General features: G+C 54.9%; 1 protein-coding gene across 1 annotated transcript; it reads right to left on the reverse strand.

The window, feature by feature from the left end:
• FZD9 (frizzled class receptor 9) lies at positions 1 to 2,316 on the reverse strand. Its single transcript, XM_055562482.1, has one exon. The coding sequence runs from the start codon at positions 2,116 to 2,118 to the stop codon at positions 349 to 351; it is 1,770 nt and encodes a 589-aa protein (XP_055418457.1). The 5' UTR covers positions 2,119 to 2,316; the 3' UTR covers positions 1 to 348.
• Positions 2,317 to 13,749: the final 11,433 nt, after the last annotated feature.

The following is a 13,749-nucleotide window of genomic DNA, read 5'->3' on the forward strand; positions in this document are numbered from 1 at the left end:
TGCCACACGGGGGTTTATTCCGGTCACAGCTTCCAGAGAAACTCAACAATAAATTACATCATTAAATAAACCATGCTGGACCACACCCCCTTCTGCCCCTCCTGCTCTCCACGTGCTCCCCCAGGTCCCGGTGGGGACGCAGCCAGGCCCACCCCCTTGCACTATGCGACAGCGGAGTAGCCTCAGTGGGTCCCCACGAGTGAGGGTTGACGGAGGCTCCCCACCCTGCTCCTCGGCCCCTCGCACTCACTTGCCTGACCTTGACAGCTGGGCAGCTGCTAGTCAGCTGTCTCCTCCGGAGGGAGTGCCGAGGAGGGGGCCACAGCCACCCCACGCAGGCCTGTGTCCCTAGAGGTGTGTAGGGTTCTCCAGAGAAGGATCTGTCTTAGTCATGTGCAAGACCACAGTGGGGGCCTTATAGTGGCCGTGGGTGCCCCGGCCATAGCCCCCGGGGGCCCGGCAGGCCTTTGCCCGGGCCCGGCCAGCTGCCATCTTGCGGTGGCACAGGCTCTGCCAGGTCTGGAAAGTCTTGGAGCTCCACACCCAGACGCCGCTGGTGATGCCCACCACCAACGACATGAAGATTTTGAGCATAAAAACAGCCACGGTGGGCACCGAGCCCCCTTGCAGCGAGCAGTCCCTCCGGCCGCCGGGCGTGGTGGCCGCCGAGCAGGCCTGTTCCGTGGCCTGCAGGCGCCAGAAGTCCATGTTGAGGCGTTCGTAGACGTAGCACACAATGACACAGGTGGCAGGCACGGTGTAAAGGATGGAGAAGACCCCAATCTTGACCATGAGCTTCTCCAGCTTCTCTGTGTTGGTACCCCCGGTCTTCATGATCTTGCGGATGTGGAAGAGGGCCACGAAGCCTGTCAGGAGGAAGCTCGTGCCCAGCACCAGGTAGCAGGAGAGGGGCACCAGCACGAAACCGGTGAGCGCCGCCGCGTCCATATTGGCCACATAACAGAGCCCGGTCAGCTCATCCCCCGCCACCTTGCGCAGCGTCAGGATAACAATGGTCTTGAGGGCTGGCAGGCCCCAGGCTGCCATGTGGAAGTAGCTGCCGTGGGCCTCGATGGCCTCGTGGCCCCATTTCTTGCCGGCGGCCAGGAACCAGGTGAGGGTCAGCACCACCCACCAGAGCGAGCTGGCCATGCCGAAGTAGTAGAGCAGCAGGAAGACGAGGGTGCAGCCCGTGTTCTCCAGGCCCTCCTGGATCACGTAAAGCGCACCCGCCTCCTGGTCGCAGGCCACGCTCTGGGCCCCGGCCACGGCCCGGATGAGGAAGGCCAGCGAGTAGACGTTGTAGCACATGGAGAGGAAGATGATGGGACGCTCCGGGTACTGGAAGCGGTGCGGCTCCAGCAGGAAGGTGAGCACGGTGAAGGCGGTGGAGAAGAAGCACAGCGCCGACCACACGGCCATCCAGACGAGCGCGAAGTCCTTGTCGCGCCGCGACCAGAACACCTCGACGCCTGGCCCGCAGCGCGGCGCGCACGAGCGGCTCTTCTCTACGTACTGGAACTTCTCCGGGTTCTCGCAGGTGCCGCCGGCGCCCTGGAGGGCGTCCTCGGCGGGCCGCGCGGGCCGCGGCGCCACGGGCAGCATGCCCAGGCCCTTGTGGGGCTCGGTGGGGCCAGCCGTGGCGTTCTCGGGCGCCTCCATGCAGAGCGCATGCGGGTCGTTGCGCGTGGGCAGCCGGGCGCAGTCCAGCGAGTCCGGCCAGCCGAAGTTGAACTGCTCCATGATGGGCGCGCAGCGCAGGCGCGCCTGCTCGCACATGGGCCGGCAGGCGGGGATGGGCGTCGAGACCTGGTCGGTGCACATGGGTGCGTAGAGCGAGCACAGGAAGAAGCGCAGGTGGCTGTGACAGCCGTACTGCACGAGCGGCGCGAACTCGGCCAGCTCGGCGGCCGCCTCGCCCTGCGACGTGTGGCCCAGCAGGTTGGGCATACGGGTCAGGTTGTAGCCGATGCCGCGGCACATGGGGATCTCCACCACCTGGCACGGCGCCGGCCCGCGCCCGCGCTCCGGGTCGAAGCGGCCGATCTCCAGCGCCGCGCCGCCCGCAGCCAAAAGCTGCCACAGCAGCAGCGCTCGGCGGAGCGGCGGCACGGCCATCCCGGGCGGTCCCGGCCGAGGGCGGGGAGGGCGGCCCCGCCTCACTCGGGCCGCGCCGTCCGGCGCCCCCGTGCCCGCCCGCCACGTCGCGGGGTGCGGGCCATAGCGGAGCCGGCCGCGTGTGTCCCTGCGCGGCCGGGCGCCCTGGGCAGCGTGCGGGGAAGCCGCCCGAGGGAAAGGAGGCGCCGAGTCACCGCCGCCGCCACCGCCGCCGCCGCCGCTACTCGAACCGCCGCCGAGCCGGAGCAGGCGCCGCCTCCCGGGGCCGCGGGTACAAGCCTCGGGGCGGGGCGCCTGCTGGACACGCCCAAGGGCGGGGCCTTTGCGCGCCCGACACGCCCTCCGGCCGGGCTTTAAAGGCGCCGCGCTTCGCAGCTGCGCTGTACGACAGGACCAACCCAGGCGCGGTCTGGCGGGGCGGGGTGTACGAGTAGTGACCTCGTCTGCCCGCTCACAGTCTGTTCTACCCTTTCTGAGGAGTTGCTGCCCAACTTCTCTCCGGGATGGGACAGTCAGCCGGAGGATTTCCCTGTCCACCCCGTACCGCGTCACCTACGTTTTTCCCCAGGCGGGACCATTTCTAAGGCTTCTACTCCCGGGACGCCTCGACCGTGGACTCTGGGGCAGTTCGAGCGCAGCCTTTCCGCCTCTTCACTAGTTGCATGTGGCTCTGGGCCCTTCGCTCTGAGCCTGTTTTCGTTTCTGTAAAACAGGCAGATAATCCCGTCAAAATGAATTCACCTGTGGCTCAAGCGGGCTGCTTACCCGTCACACTGCGCACTTGAACTCATGGTCTCTTCGCAATCCACCTGCCCCCTTGACACCTCGGGACTGCTTGAAAACCCAGTCTCCTTCTGCCCCCTCCCCTCCTCTGCACTCCCTTGGTACAGGGTCTCCCCTAAGAACTCCTCTCTGCCCAGGAAGCCTGCGGCTTTCCGCCATCTCCCTCCCCTGAGCCCCCAGCTCCCTCCTGCGCCTGCAGAGTAAGGGCCAGGTACAGTGACAGCCGAGGAACATTTCAGTTCAGCTCACACCCGCCTCACCTAAACCTGACAGCTGTCAGGATGCCACCAGACTATTACTCAGCCTGCTTCCATGGCGGGACCTGAACAGGGGGAGGGGAGAGGCCTGTTCTTCCCTTTGCACAGATGGAACCATCAAGGCAGTCCTAGGCTCAGCCTGCTGATAACAGGTGACAGCGAGTGAGTGAGGTCTGAGACTGTGACCCCTGAGCTGCCCACATAACACCCCTCATCCCCACTCAGGTCGGGAAGGTGTTTCTGAGAGGCTGGGATTGCCGGGGGCTTCCTGGGGCCCCAAAGGCCCTCTGACCTCCCACCTCTGCCCAGACAGGGTTCCACCACGGTTCCCAGGTAGCTTTGTGGGTGAAACCCAAGTGCCATCCAGGAGGCCATCCAAGGGGCCCTGTTCTGGTCTGGAGTTCCCTTAGAAACTGCCTCCCTCCTCCCCAGCCCACCCCATCTGCCCTCACCCGCTTGGCCTAGATGTACCTGGAAGACTCAGATTCCACGTGAGCTCTTGGCATTGGTCCAGCCCTAGCAGCTGCTCAGGGGTGCTCAGTGGATGAAGGGCTGAGGGATAGACCTGCACTGCAGGGGGCCTAGGAAACTGGTTGAAGACCTAAAGTAAGCCAGGTGGGCCCTGGGCCAGGAGTTTTACACAGTGAACTTTTAAACTCTCACAACAGCCAGGCAAGGAATTCTGTGCCCATTTTACAGATGAGAAATTGAGGTTCAGAAAACTCAAGACATTTGCCTGGGAATACACAGTTCACAAGGGTCAGGGTTGGCATTCAGGCTCTTCCACTGCATAAGGCTGCGTGTCGCCACCAGCGCGAGGGCACCTGCCCGACTGGCCCTGCTTGGCTGTGCTCGATAGCCTGGTACATAGCGGGAGCGGTGTGCAGCACGGGCCGGGGCAGTGGCTGTAATTGGTGCTCACCTCCCCTGGAGCGGTGCTGGAGCAGGGAAGGGAGGAGGAGGACCCGAGAGGTTGGGACTCCGTGGAGATGCAGCCAGCCCTGTTCTCAGCATGAGACACGTCCTCAGCCCACCTGGGCTGTGACAGCTGAAGTGGCAAGCTCCTGATCGTCCCAAAGAGGCAGCACAGAAATAGGGTAACTTTGAAACAAGGACCTGATTTTGATGCTCTGGTCAAGGAGGTTCCCAAAATGCCAGTGACAGCTTCCCATGGCCCAGGGTGAAGGCCATGCCCCTGGGGATGGGCAGCAAGAGACCTTCCAGGTATAGCCCCCACCAACCTCTTCCCTTCCTGCCATGCCTAACTCCTTGGAACCCGTGGCACGCCATACCTTCAATCTCCCTGGCCCGAAGGCCCTTTTCTGCTCTGTTGGGCACACCAGCTTCCTAGGGGCAGACCTCAGCTCTCGGGAACAGGGCTGGAGGCTCTGTTCTGTGGGCCCAGAGTCCTGGCCCACTCACCGTTGCCACTTGTACACTCACATGCTGTTAGCCTTCCGTTCATCCCCCACTCTGCCCCAATGCCAGCAGCTGCTCAAGGACCCTAGGGACATTTTATTTCTCTCTGTGTCTTGCCCCAAGAAGGCACAGATGCATGGATGAGAGTGGTGCATGGGCTAAGCCCCCACCTCACAGGGTCTGTAGGAAGCCGGGGTTTTGGAGCTGCCCCACTGCGGGCAGCCGGGTTGAGAGGCGGAGAAGGCTGGAGGCTTCCCCCTGCTACGACTGGTCTGGGATCCAGGTTTTTTGTGTGCCTCTGCCCCCAACCAGGGTGAAGAAGAGGCCGGGGACCCTTCCTCTGGCAGCCATAGTGGGGAGGATGCCCCAGGAGCCATGGGATGCCAGGCTTGTCACCATGACAACAGCTGCTCCTGGGAAGTCGGAGGTGGGGGGCTGTGGAAAAGCCCCTCCCCCATGCAGATGCTGCCTTGGAGAGAAGAGGCCTCTTGGGCCGCCTGCCCACCCACCCTGCTTTGTCACCCGATCCCCCTCTTTACAAAGGCGGAACAATACACCAAGCACTCACTGAAAAGGAGACTATGAGAGGACTGGAGGGGACCAGGAGGAGGGTGATTGCCATCAGTGCCCACCCCCACACCCGCTCCCTGGGCAGAGGGGCCAGAGCCGGTGAGGTGGGAACAGACCCCCTCCTCACTCCTCCTCCTGGGGGAGAACACTCCCTTCCTGGGGGCCCTTGGCTATGCGCCAATGAGCTGCCCTGCCCAAGTGGGAGGGGACACCCTCCTGACCTGTGTCCCCCACCGCCACCCCTCTGGTCTTCCCACGCTCCCGGAGGCCCTTGCTACCACCCTTCCCTGGTCATAGCCATCACTCACCCCCACTGGGCACACCCTGGCCCTTCCCCAGCTTGACTCTGATATGCCTCCTCCTGCCCTACCGCCCTGGTGCCTGCCTCCACCATAGCCATGCCTGTCTCCCCACAAACCTGAGAGTTTCTGGAGGTCAGGGGGCTGGGCCCTGCTCCTGGGTCTCTTGGTGCCTAGCCTAGAGGAGGCGCCCGTAAATGTTTGTTTAATCAAAAGGATGTCATGAGGAGGAGGTGACCGGAGATCCTTCTGGAAGAGGCTGCATGCAAGTGGGGCCTGAAGTTGGGGAAGGATAGGGCCTTGGGGGACAGAGTTGTCTGTGTGAGGAAGCAGGAACCAGGAGGAGGGCCATCCCGCACCTCCTCCAGTGCCCAGGACACCCCTAGAGGGGCTGCTGACGGTGACGAGGGGCCCAGCGGGTGCAACACGGACAAGCCTGCTCGTGGCGGGCGGGGGGACACCGCAGCCCGGGCAGACAGCAGTGGGCGATGGCGTGTGTGTGCAGGGCATGTGGGTCTGGGCGCAAGTTAACTGTGTGTGCACACACTCACCCAGGCCCAGGGCAAGCTCCAGCCCTGGATCCGACTCAGGGTCCCTTTATTGGGAGGTCAAGGGCTGGACTAGACTGTTCCACTCTCACTAAAGAAGCATTTAAAAAATTTCCGTAACTAATTCCCCTGAACCCTTGCCTTCAGGTAATCAGTATCAGGGGTTGAAGTACCTCTTGCTGAATTTCCAAAAGAAACAAACAGAGGGCTTCCCTGGTAGCTGAGAGGTGAAGAATCCACCTGCCAGTGCAGGAGACACAAGTTTGATGTCTGGTCCAGGAAGATCCCACATGCTGCAGAGCAACTAAGCCCGTGCGCCATAACTACTGAGACTGTGCTCTATAGCCCGGGAACAGCAACTGCTGAGCCATGTGCTGCAGCTGCCGAAGCCCAGATGCCCGCGGGTCCGTGCTCCGCAGCAAGAGAAGCCGCCGCACTGAGAAGCCTGTGTACCTCAGGTAGAGAACAGCCCCCTCTCTCTGTACCTAGAGAAAAGCCCGCACAGCAACAAAGTACAGCCAAAAATAAATAGGTAAAATTATTTTAAAAAGCAACAGATCAACCAAAAAATGGGCAGAAGATCTAAATAAACGTTTCTCCAAAGAAGACATACAGATGGCGAACAGGCATATGAAAAGATGCTCAACATCCTGAATTATGAGAGAAACACAAATCAAAACCGCAAGGCGGTATCACCTCATACTGGTCAGAATGGCCATCAGGAACTTCCCTGGTGGTCCGCTGGTTAAGAATCAGCCTCCTAATGCAGGGGACACGGGTTGGATCTCTAGTCTGAGAAGATTCCACACGCAGCCCGTGCAAGACAACTACTGTGCCCTCGCCCTAGAGCCTGTGCTCGGCGACCAGAGAAGCCGCCACAAGGAGAAGCCTGTGCGCTGCAACAAAGACCCAGTGCAGCCAAAAATCAATCAATCAATTAATTAATTTTAAAAAATGACCATCATCAAAAAGTCCATAAATAATAAACGCTAGAGAGAGTGTAGAGAGAAGGAAAGCCTACTGCGCTGTTGGGACTGGAAATCGGTGCAGCCGCTGTGGACAGCAGCATGGAGGTCCCTTAAAAACTAACAATAACCATACGGCCCAGTAATCCCACTTCTGAGCATGTATATGGAAACTCTAATGTGAAAAGATACACGCACCCCAATGTTCATAGTAGCACTACCTATAATATAGCAAGACATGGAAGCAAATTAAATGTCCATCCGTAGAAGAATGGAGATATATATATTCTTTATATACACAATGAAATATTGTATTCATGATGGAATATTATATACATGATGGAATATTACTCAGTCATAAAAAGGATGAAATATTGCCATTTGCCACAACATGGATGGACCTAGAGATTATCATACTAGGTGAAGTAAGTCAGATAGAGGAAGACAAATATCTGATATTACTTATATGTGGAATGGAGGAAAAATTATACAAATGAACTTATTTACAAAACAGAAGTAGACTCACAGACATAGAAAACAAACTTATGATTACCAAAGGGGAAAAGGGAGAGGGTGGGATAAATTAGGTCCGGGGATTAACAAAGGCATACTACTATGTATAAAATAGATAAATAACAAGGACCTACTATATAGCACGTGGGAACTATATTCAGTATTTTATAAAAACCTATAATAGAAAAGAATCTGAAAAAGAATATCTATATCTATATAGTTCAGTCGCTCAGTCATGTCCAACTCTTTGTGACCCCATGGACTGCAGCACGGCAGGACTCCCTGTCCATCACCAGCTCCTGGAGTTTACGCAAACTCATGTCCATTGAGTCAGTGATGCCATCCAACCATATCATTCTCTCTCGTCCCCTTCTCCTGCCTTCAATCTTTCCCAACAGCAGGGTCTTTTCAAATGAGTCAGCTCTTCGCATCAGGTGGCCAGAGTACTGGAGTTTCAGCTTCAACACCAGTCTTTCCAATAAATATTCAGGACTGATCTCCTTTAGGATGGACTGGTTGGATCTCCTTGCAGTCCAAGGGACTCTCAAGAGTCTTCTCCAACACCACAGTTCAAAAGCATCAATTCTTTGGCGCTCAGCTTTCTTTATAGTCCAACTCTCACATCCATACATGACTATTGGAAAAACCATAGCCTTGACTAGACAGACCTTTTGGCAAAGTAATGTCTCTGCTTTTTAATATGCTGTCTAGGTTGGTCATAACTTTCCTTCCAAGGAGTAAGTGTCTTTTAAAAATTTCATGGCTGCAGTCACCATCTGCAGTGATTTTGGAGCCCCAAAAAATAAACTCTGCCACTGTTTCCCCATCTATTTGCCATGAAGTGATGGGACCGGATGCCATGATCTTAGTTTTCTGAATGTTGAGCTTTAAGCCAAATTCTTCACTTTCCTCTTTCACTTTCATCAACAGGCTCTTTAGTTCTTCTTCACCTTCTGCCATAAGGGTGGTGTCATCTGCATATCTGATGTTATTGATATTTCTCCCGGCAATCTTGATTCCAGCTTGTGGTTCATCCAGCCCAGCGTTTCTCATGATGTACTCTGCACATAAGTTAAATAAGCAGGGTGACAATATACAGCCTTGACGTACTCCTTTTCCTATTTGGAAGCAGTCTGTTGTTCCATGTCCAGTTCTAACTGTTGCTTCCTGACCTGCATACAGATTTCTCAAGAGGCAGGTCAGGTGGTCTTGTATTCCCATCTCTTTAAGAATTTTCCACATTTTATGGTGATCCACACAAAGTCTTTGGCATAGTCAATAAAGCAGAAATAAATATGTTTTTGGAACTCTCTTGCATTTTCAATGATCCAGCGGATGTTGGCAATTTGATCTCTGGTTCCTCTGCCTTTTCTAAAACCAGCTTGAACCTCTGAAAGTTCACGGTTCATTTATTGTTGAAACCTGGGTTGGAGAATTTTGAGCATTACTTTACTAGCATGTGAGATGAGTGCAATTGTGTGGTAGTTTGAGCATTCTTTGGCATTGCCTTTCTTTGAGATTGGAATGAAAACTGACCTGTTCCAGTCCTGTGGCCACTGCTGAGTTTTCCAAATTTGCTGGCATATTGAGTGCAGCACTTTCACAGCATCATCATTAAGGATTTGAAATAGCTCAACTGGAATTCCATCACCTCCACTAGCTACACTATAGCTATATAACTAGCTATAACTATAGATATGTAGTTATCTAATAATTGAATCACTGTGTTTCACACCTGAAACTAACACAACATTGTAAATCAGCTATACTTCAATTAAAAAAAAAGCTCAGGCATCTCTTCTGATAGTTTTTTCTAGACTTTACAAACACAAATATACATAGTGCAGTCTTTTTCTGATCTTTTCTTTTATTGAAAATTAATATTGTACATTTTACATCTTATTTTTCTCACCTAAGAATCTATCATGGAGACATGGGTGAGACGATAAAAGGTAAGTGTAGTAAAATAATGGTAGAATCTCATGGTGGGCATTCAGGTGCTCACTATGAACTTTGTTTAAATTTTCTGTATATTTTTACATTTTTTGGAATAAAATATTTGAAAAATAATTTCTCATGAATGTCTTCCCAGGTCAACGCATAAGATCCACCCCATCATTTTTAATACTTATTCTGATTTCCACAGTGGGGGTTTATTATGAAGGATTCAGCCAGTCCCCCATGAATAGATAATTAGGTTGTTGCTGTTATGATCTCGACATGGGTAGATCTAGAGTCAGGATCTGCAAACTTGGCCCACAGTCTAAATCTGGACTGCTATTGGTTTTTATAAATAAAGTTTTATTGGAATACAGCCATGCTCATTGGTTTATGTAGACTCTGTAGTTGATTTCCAGTTATACCTGCAGAACTGAGGAGTTATGATAAGAGACCAAATGGCCCCAAAGCCCAAAACATTTATTATTTGGCCCTTTACAGAAAACAAACCCCTGACCTGAGTGTACCTGTGCTTTTATTTGCATAGCGTAGAGTCTGAGAACTCAATGGGTCAATACTGAGGTACACTTTTCCTGGTGGCTCAGATGGTAAAGAATCTGCCTGCACTGCAGGAGACCTGGGTTCAATCCTGGGTCGGGAAGATCCCTGGAGAAGGAAATGGTAACCCACTCAGTATATTTGCTTGGAGAATTCCATGGACAGGAGGAGCCTGGTGGGCTACAGTCCATGGGGCCGTTAGAGAGTTGGGCACAACTGGCAACTAACACTCTTTATTAGCTTGCACACATTTAACGTGTGCAATTAGCTTGCATGTATTTAAAGTGCACAACTGGATGAGGTGGGTTTTTTTCCAATTTGATGAGTTTTGACATAAGGATATCCTTGGGAAATCATCACAATTGATCCAGATAATCAATATCTTCTAGTTAAAATGCAACTCTCCTACTGTGAAGTTGTACATTATTAATAAAACGTTGTGTGTGTGTGTTAGTCGCTCAGTCACGTCCGTCTCTTTGCCACCCCCTCGATTGTAGCCCGCCAGGCTCCTCTGTCCATGGGACTCTCCAGGCAAGAATACTGGAGTGGGTTGCTATTTCCTTCTCCAGAGGATCTTCCCAACCAGGGATTAAACCCAGGTCTCTTGCATTGCAGGTAGATTCTTTACCATCTGAGCTACAGGGAAGTCCCTAATAAAATGTTAACAACTGGTATATGTATTAATATATGGCCAGTATAGTATGACATGAGCTTAAGAAAACTACCATTTATTATTCATTTACATCTCAATTTAATCCTCATAACACCTCACGAAGTGGTTACTATCTTAAATGTCAGATGAGGAAACAGGCTTAGAAAGGGTGGAAGAAACTCGCTTCAGGCAAGTGCCAGCATTGGACTAAAAAATAAATCACGTTCTTCCCCTCCGAAAGTTTTTTGTCCCCCCCTCCCCTCTCCAAGTGGCCACGAACTGCTGCCACTACAGATTAGTCTGCATTTAGTTTCTGTAAGTGGAAGGCTAGTGTGACGCTATGGGAATCTGGAACAGGAAACGTTAATCGGGCACCTCCGTGCCCTCACAGCACAGACTGGGCTGGGCTCTGGGCGCCCGAGGTGAGCCTGCCCTCTGTGTGCTCACGGTCAGGTGATGAGTGCTCATCACTCTGGGGTCAGCTGGTGTCTGTGGCTGCAGAGAAGCCAGGGCGGGCATCACATAGCCCGGGGGGAGGCTGGCAGGAGACGGGGGTGTTCCAGACAGAGGGGACAGCCTTTGCAAAAGCTTCGGAGAGAACACAAAGCAGCCTCCTGGGGCCCACAGCCGAGGGGCCGGAAAGCCGGGATTGACCCTCCGGCTTGGGGAGGAAGGTTTAAGGGAGGGAGGGCTTTACACGGCCTGCGCAGCGTGCTGTCAGGGGCAAAGGACACGCATGGGCTCTGCTGGGGGCGGGCTGGGACAGAAGAAGGGACAAGTGTGTGGGTCCTGGAGACGCGGCAGGTGTGTGAGGCCGGGGCTCCAGGGGAGCTGCTGGGAAGGAGTGTGGCGTCTGCAAGCCCAGGGGCTCACCCCCACCTCCGGGGAGCCCCATCCTGCATGCCCCCCGGCCCTGCAGGGGCGCTGTGGCCACTCTGCGGCTGGGACGGGCCTGCCACTTCTGAAAGCTGCTTTTGTGCGGCCGCTCGGGCTCCTGTTTCGTTGACCTTGGATCCTGCTTCTTATTTATCCAACTCGAAGAGAAATTCAGCAGCAGCCGAGGGGAAAAAAATAACCTCAGCTGCCGAGCTGGGAGGAAAGACGCCCAGCCTGGCTTCTGCCGGCCCCACCCCTGTGCCCGGCACCCCCCACCCCTGCGCCCAGCCCAGCCTGGGGCCCCAGACGGAGCCCAGGCTCTCCCGGGAACTGGGGGCCTCACTCTGCCCCCAGAGGTATGTGTGTGTGTGTGTGTGGTGCCTGGAGGGTCTGGGACCCCCACCCTATCTGAGGCTGCTGGCTGGGTGGGGGCCCCGTGGTTCCTCCCAGGGAAGGTCCCTGCCTCTAGGATACCTGGGCCCTGACCGTGGCCTCAGCTTATCACCCTGCCCTGCCACTGCTGGGGGAGGCTCCAGGGGTGCTGTCCCTAGCATATTCTGGAATGCTTCCCTTCCCTTCCTCTCCCCCCAAACCTGCAGCTGACGCAGGCGCTGGCTCCAGGCCACTCAAGGTGCGAGGGCAGAGCGTGAGACCTGTCAGATGCGGAGGGTGACCTTTAACGCTCCCCAGACCCTGTCATCCCTAAGCAGGGTGGATGTGGGGAGGGAAAGGTGTGGATCTTGCCCTCAGGGTCCCCCTCATGCAGCCCAGCTCTCCACGGCACAGTCCCCCTCCTCTCCCTTTCGTTGCACAGTCCCTGTGCCTGCTGAGGGAGGCCCTTTCACCCCCATGACCTTGTTTGCCCCCATTTTACAGAGGAGGAGACTGAACCCTGGGAGGCTGTCAGGTGGAGCTGGTTCCCTGGCCTCCTGACCCTGGGCCTGTGGCCCGCCTCGCTTCTCTCTGAGGTCAGCCCGCCAGATGGGTCCGCTGCTCCCCGGCCCGGGCAGTGTGTCTGAGGCCTCGCGGGTCTCTCTGCTGAGGGCTGCAGCTGGAGCTCACACAGGCGGATGGGTCCTTAACTATCTCGGCTTCTCCTGGCCCTTGCCCCAGTCCAGGCTTTCCCTAGGTGTGCAGTGGGGAGAGGCAAGGGGGAGATTTTTTCCAGTGAAGGACAGAAGCCCCCCTCCGCCAGCCCCCTGCCCACAGGTCTTTTTCTGTTGCTGCTATTACCATTTCCGCAGGCGCCCACACAGGGAACACCTCGGGTGTATCTTGGAGGTGTGCAGGCCATGGGACGCGATGACACAGTTTCTGGACGCGGCGGCCCAGCAGCTGTCGCCTTAGCTACTCTGCCCAGCCTTTCTGGGCTGTACTTTTCCCGGCAGTTGAGGGAACACTCTGGCCATGCCCACATCTCAGGACTGCCGGGAGGGTTGGGTAGATTGCCCAGCGCTGCCCCGGCTCTGCAGGCGAGCGGTGCCGCAGGCACGGCCGGCCCACACCGCGGCGTGCTCTCACCCCCTCCCCGCACACACGCTCCTCCACTCTGCTCTCCAGGACCCGGGCTGAGCTACCGACTCAGGCTGCCGCTTGAAGCCGGGCGGTCGTCGGGGCCGCATTGTGATTTTTCACGGGTTTCGGGCACTTGTGCTTTCCCGGGTCCCTTCCTCCAATAAAAGCAAATTTTTAAAAATTGTATTTTATGACCACGCTAGTACAAAGATGAATATATTATTTATAAAAACACTTTCTGACGTAAAATTGATTTACCTTTTTCTCAGTTTTAAGAGACAGTCTTTTGGTGGGCCCCCAGAGATGCTACAGGCCCAGCGTGGTGCCCACGGAGCCCAGTGCACAGGCCTCTGAGGTGGACACTGGATCTCCTGGGTTCATCTCGAATCGTCTTTTCCATCTAACGTCTACCCCTTGATCTTTTTAGTGGGTTCCTGGGAAGTTTCGTCATCTTTATCTTTCTAGCTTGTGTTACTATTTATTTCTCCTTCTCCTTTTCACTTTTAACTATATTTCTGATTTGCAACAGCCCTTTCTTGTTCTCTACTTTTTTCTCTTACATCATCCTGTTCTTGTTTCATTATAAATTTTCTTTAGAGTACATCAAGAAAGAATCTACAGAGCAAAGAAATGCAGCGATGGGCACCAACACAGCAAGCCTTTCAATCATACTCCTGAGTGAAGGATGCCGAGCCAAACAGAAAGCATGATTTGTTTATACAAAGTTTGGAAATGGGC

The sequence above is a fragment of the Bubalus kerabau genome, chromosome 23 (genome assembly GCF_029407905.1).
Source record: "Bubalus kerabau isolate K-KA32 ecotype Philippines breed swamp buffalo chromosome 23, PCC_UOA_SB_1v2, whole genome shotgun sequence".
NCBI lineage: Eukaryota > Metazoa > Chordata > Mammalia > Artiodactyla > Bovidae > Bubalus > Bubalus kerabau.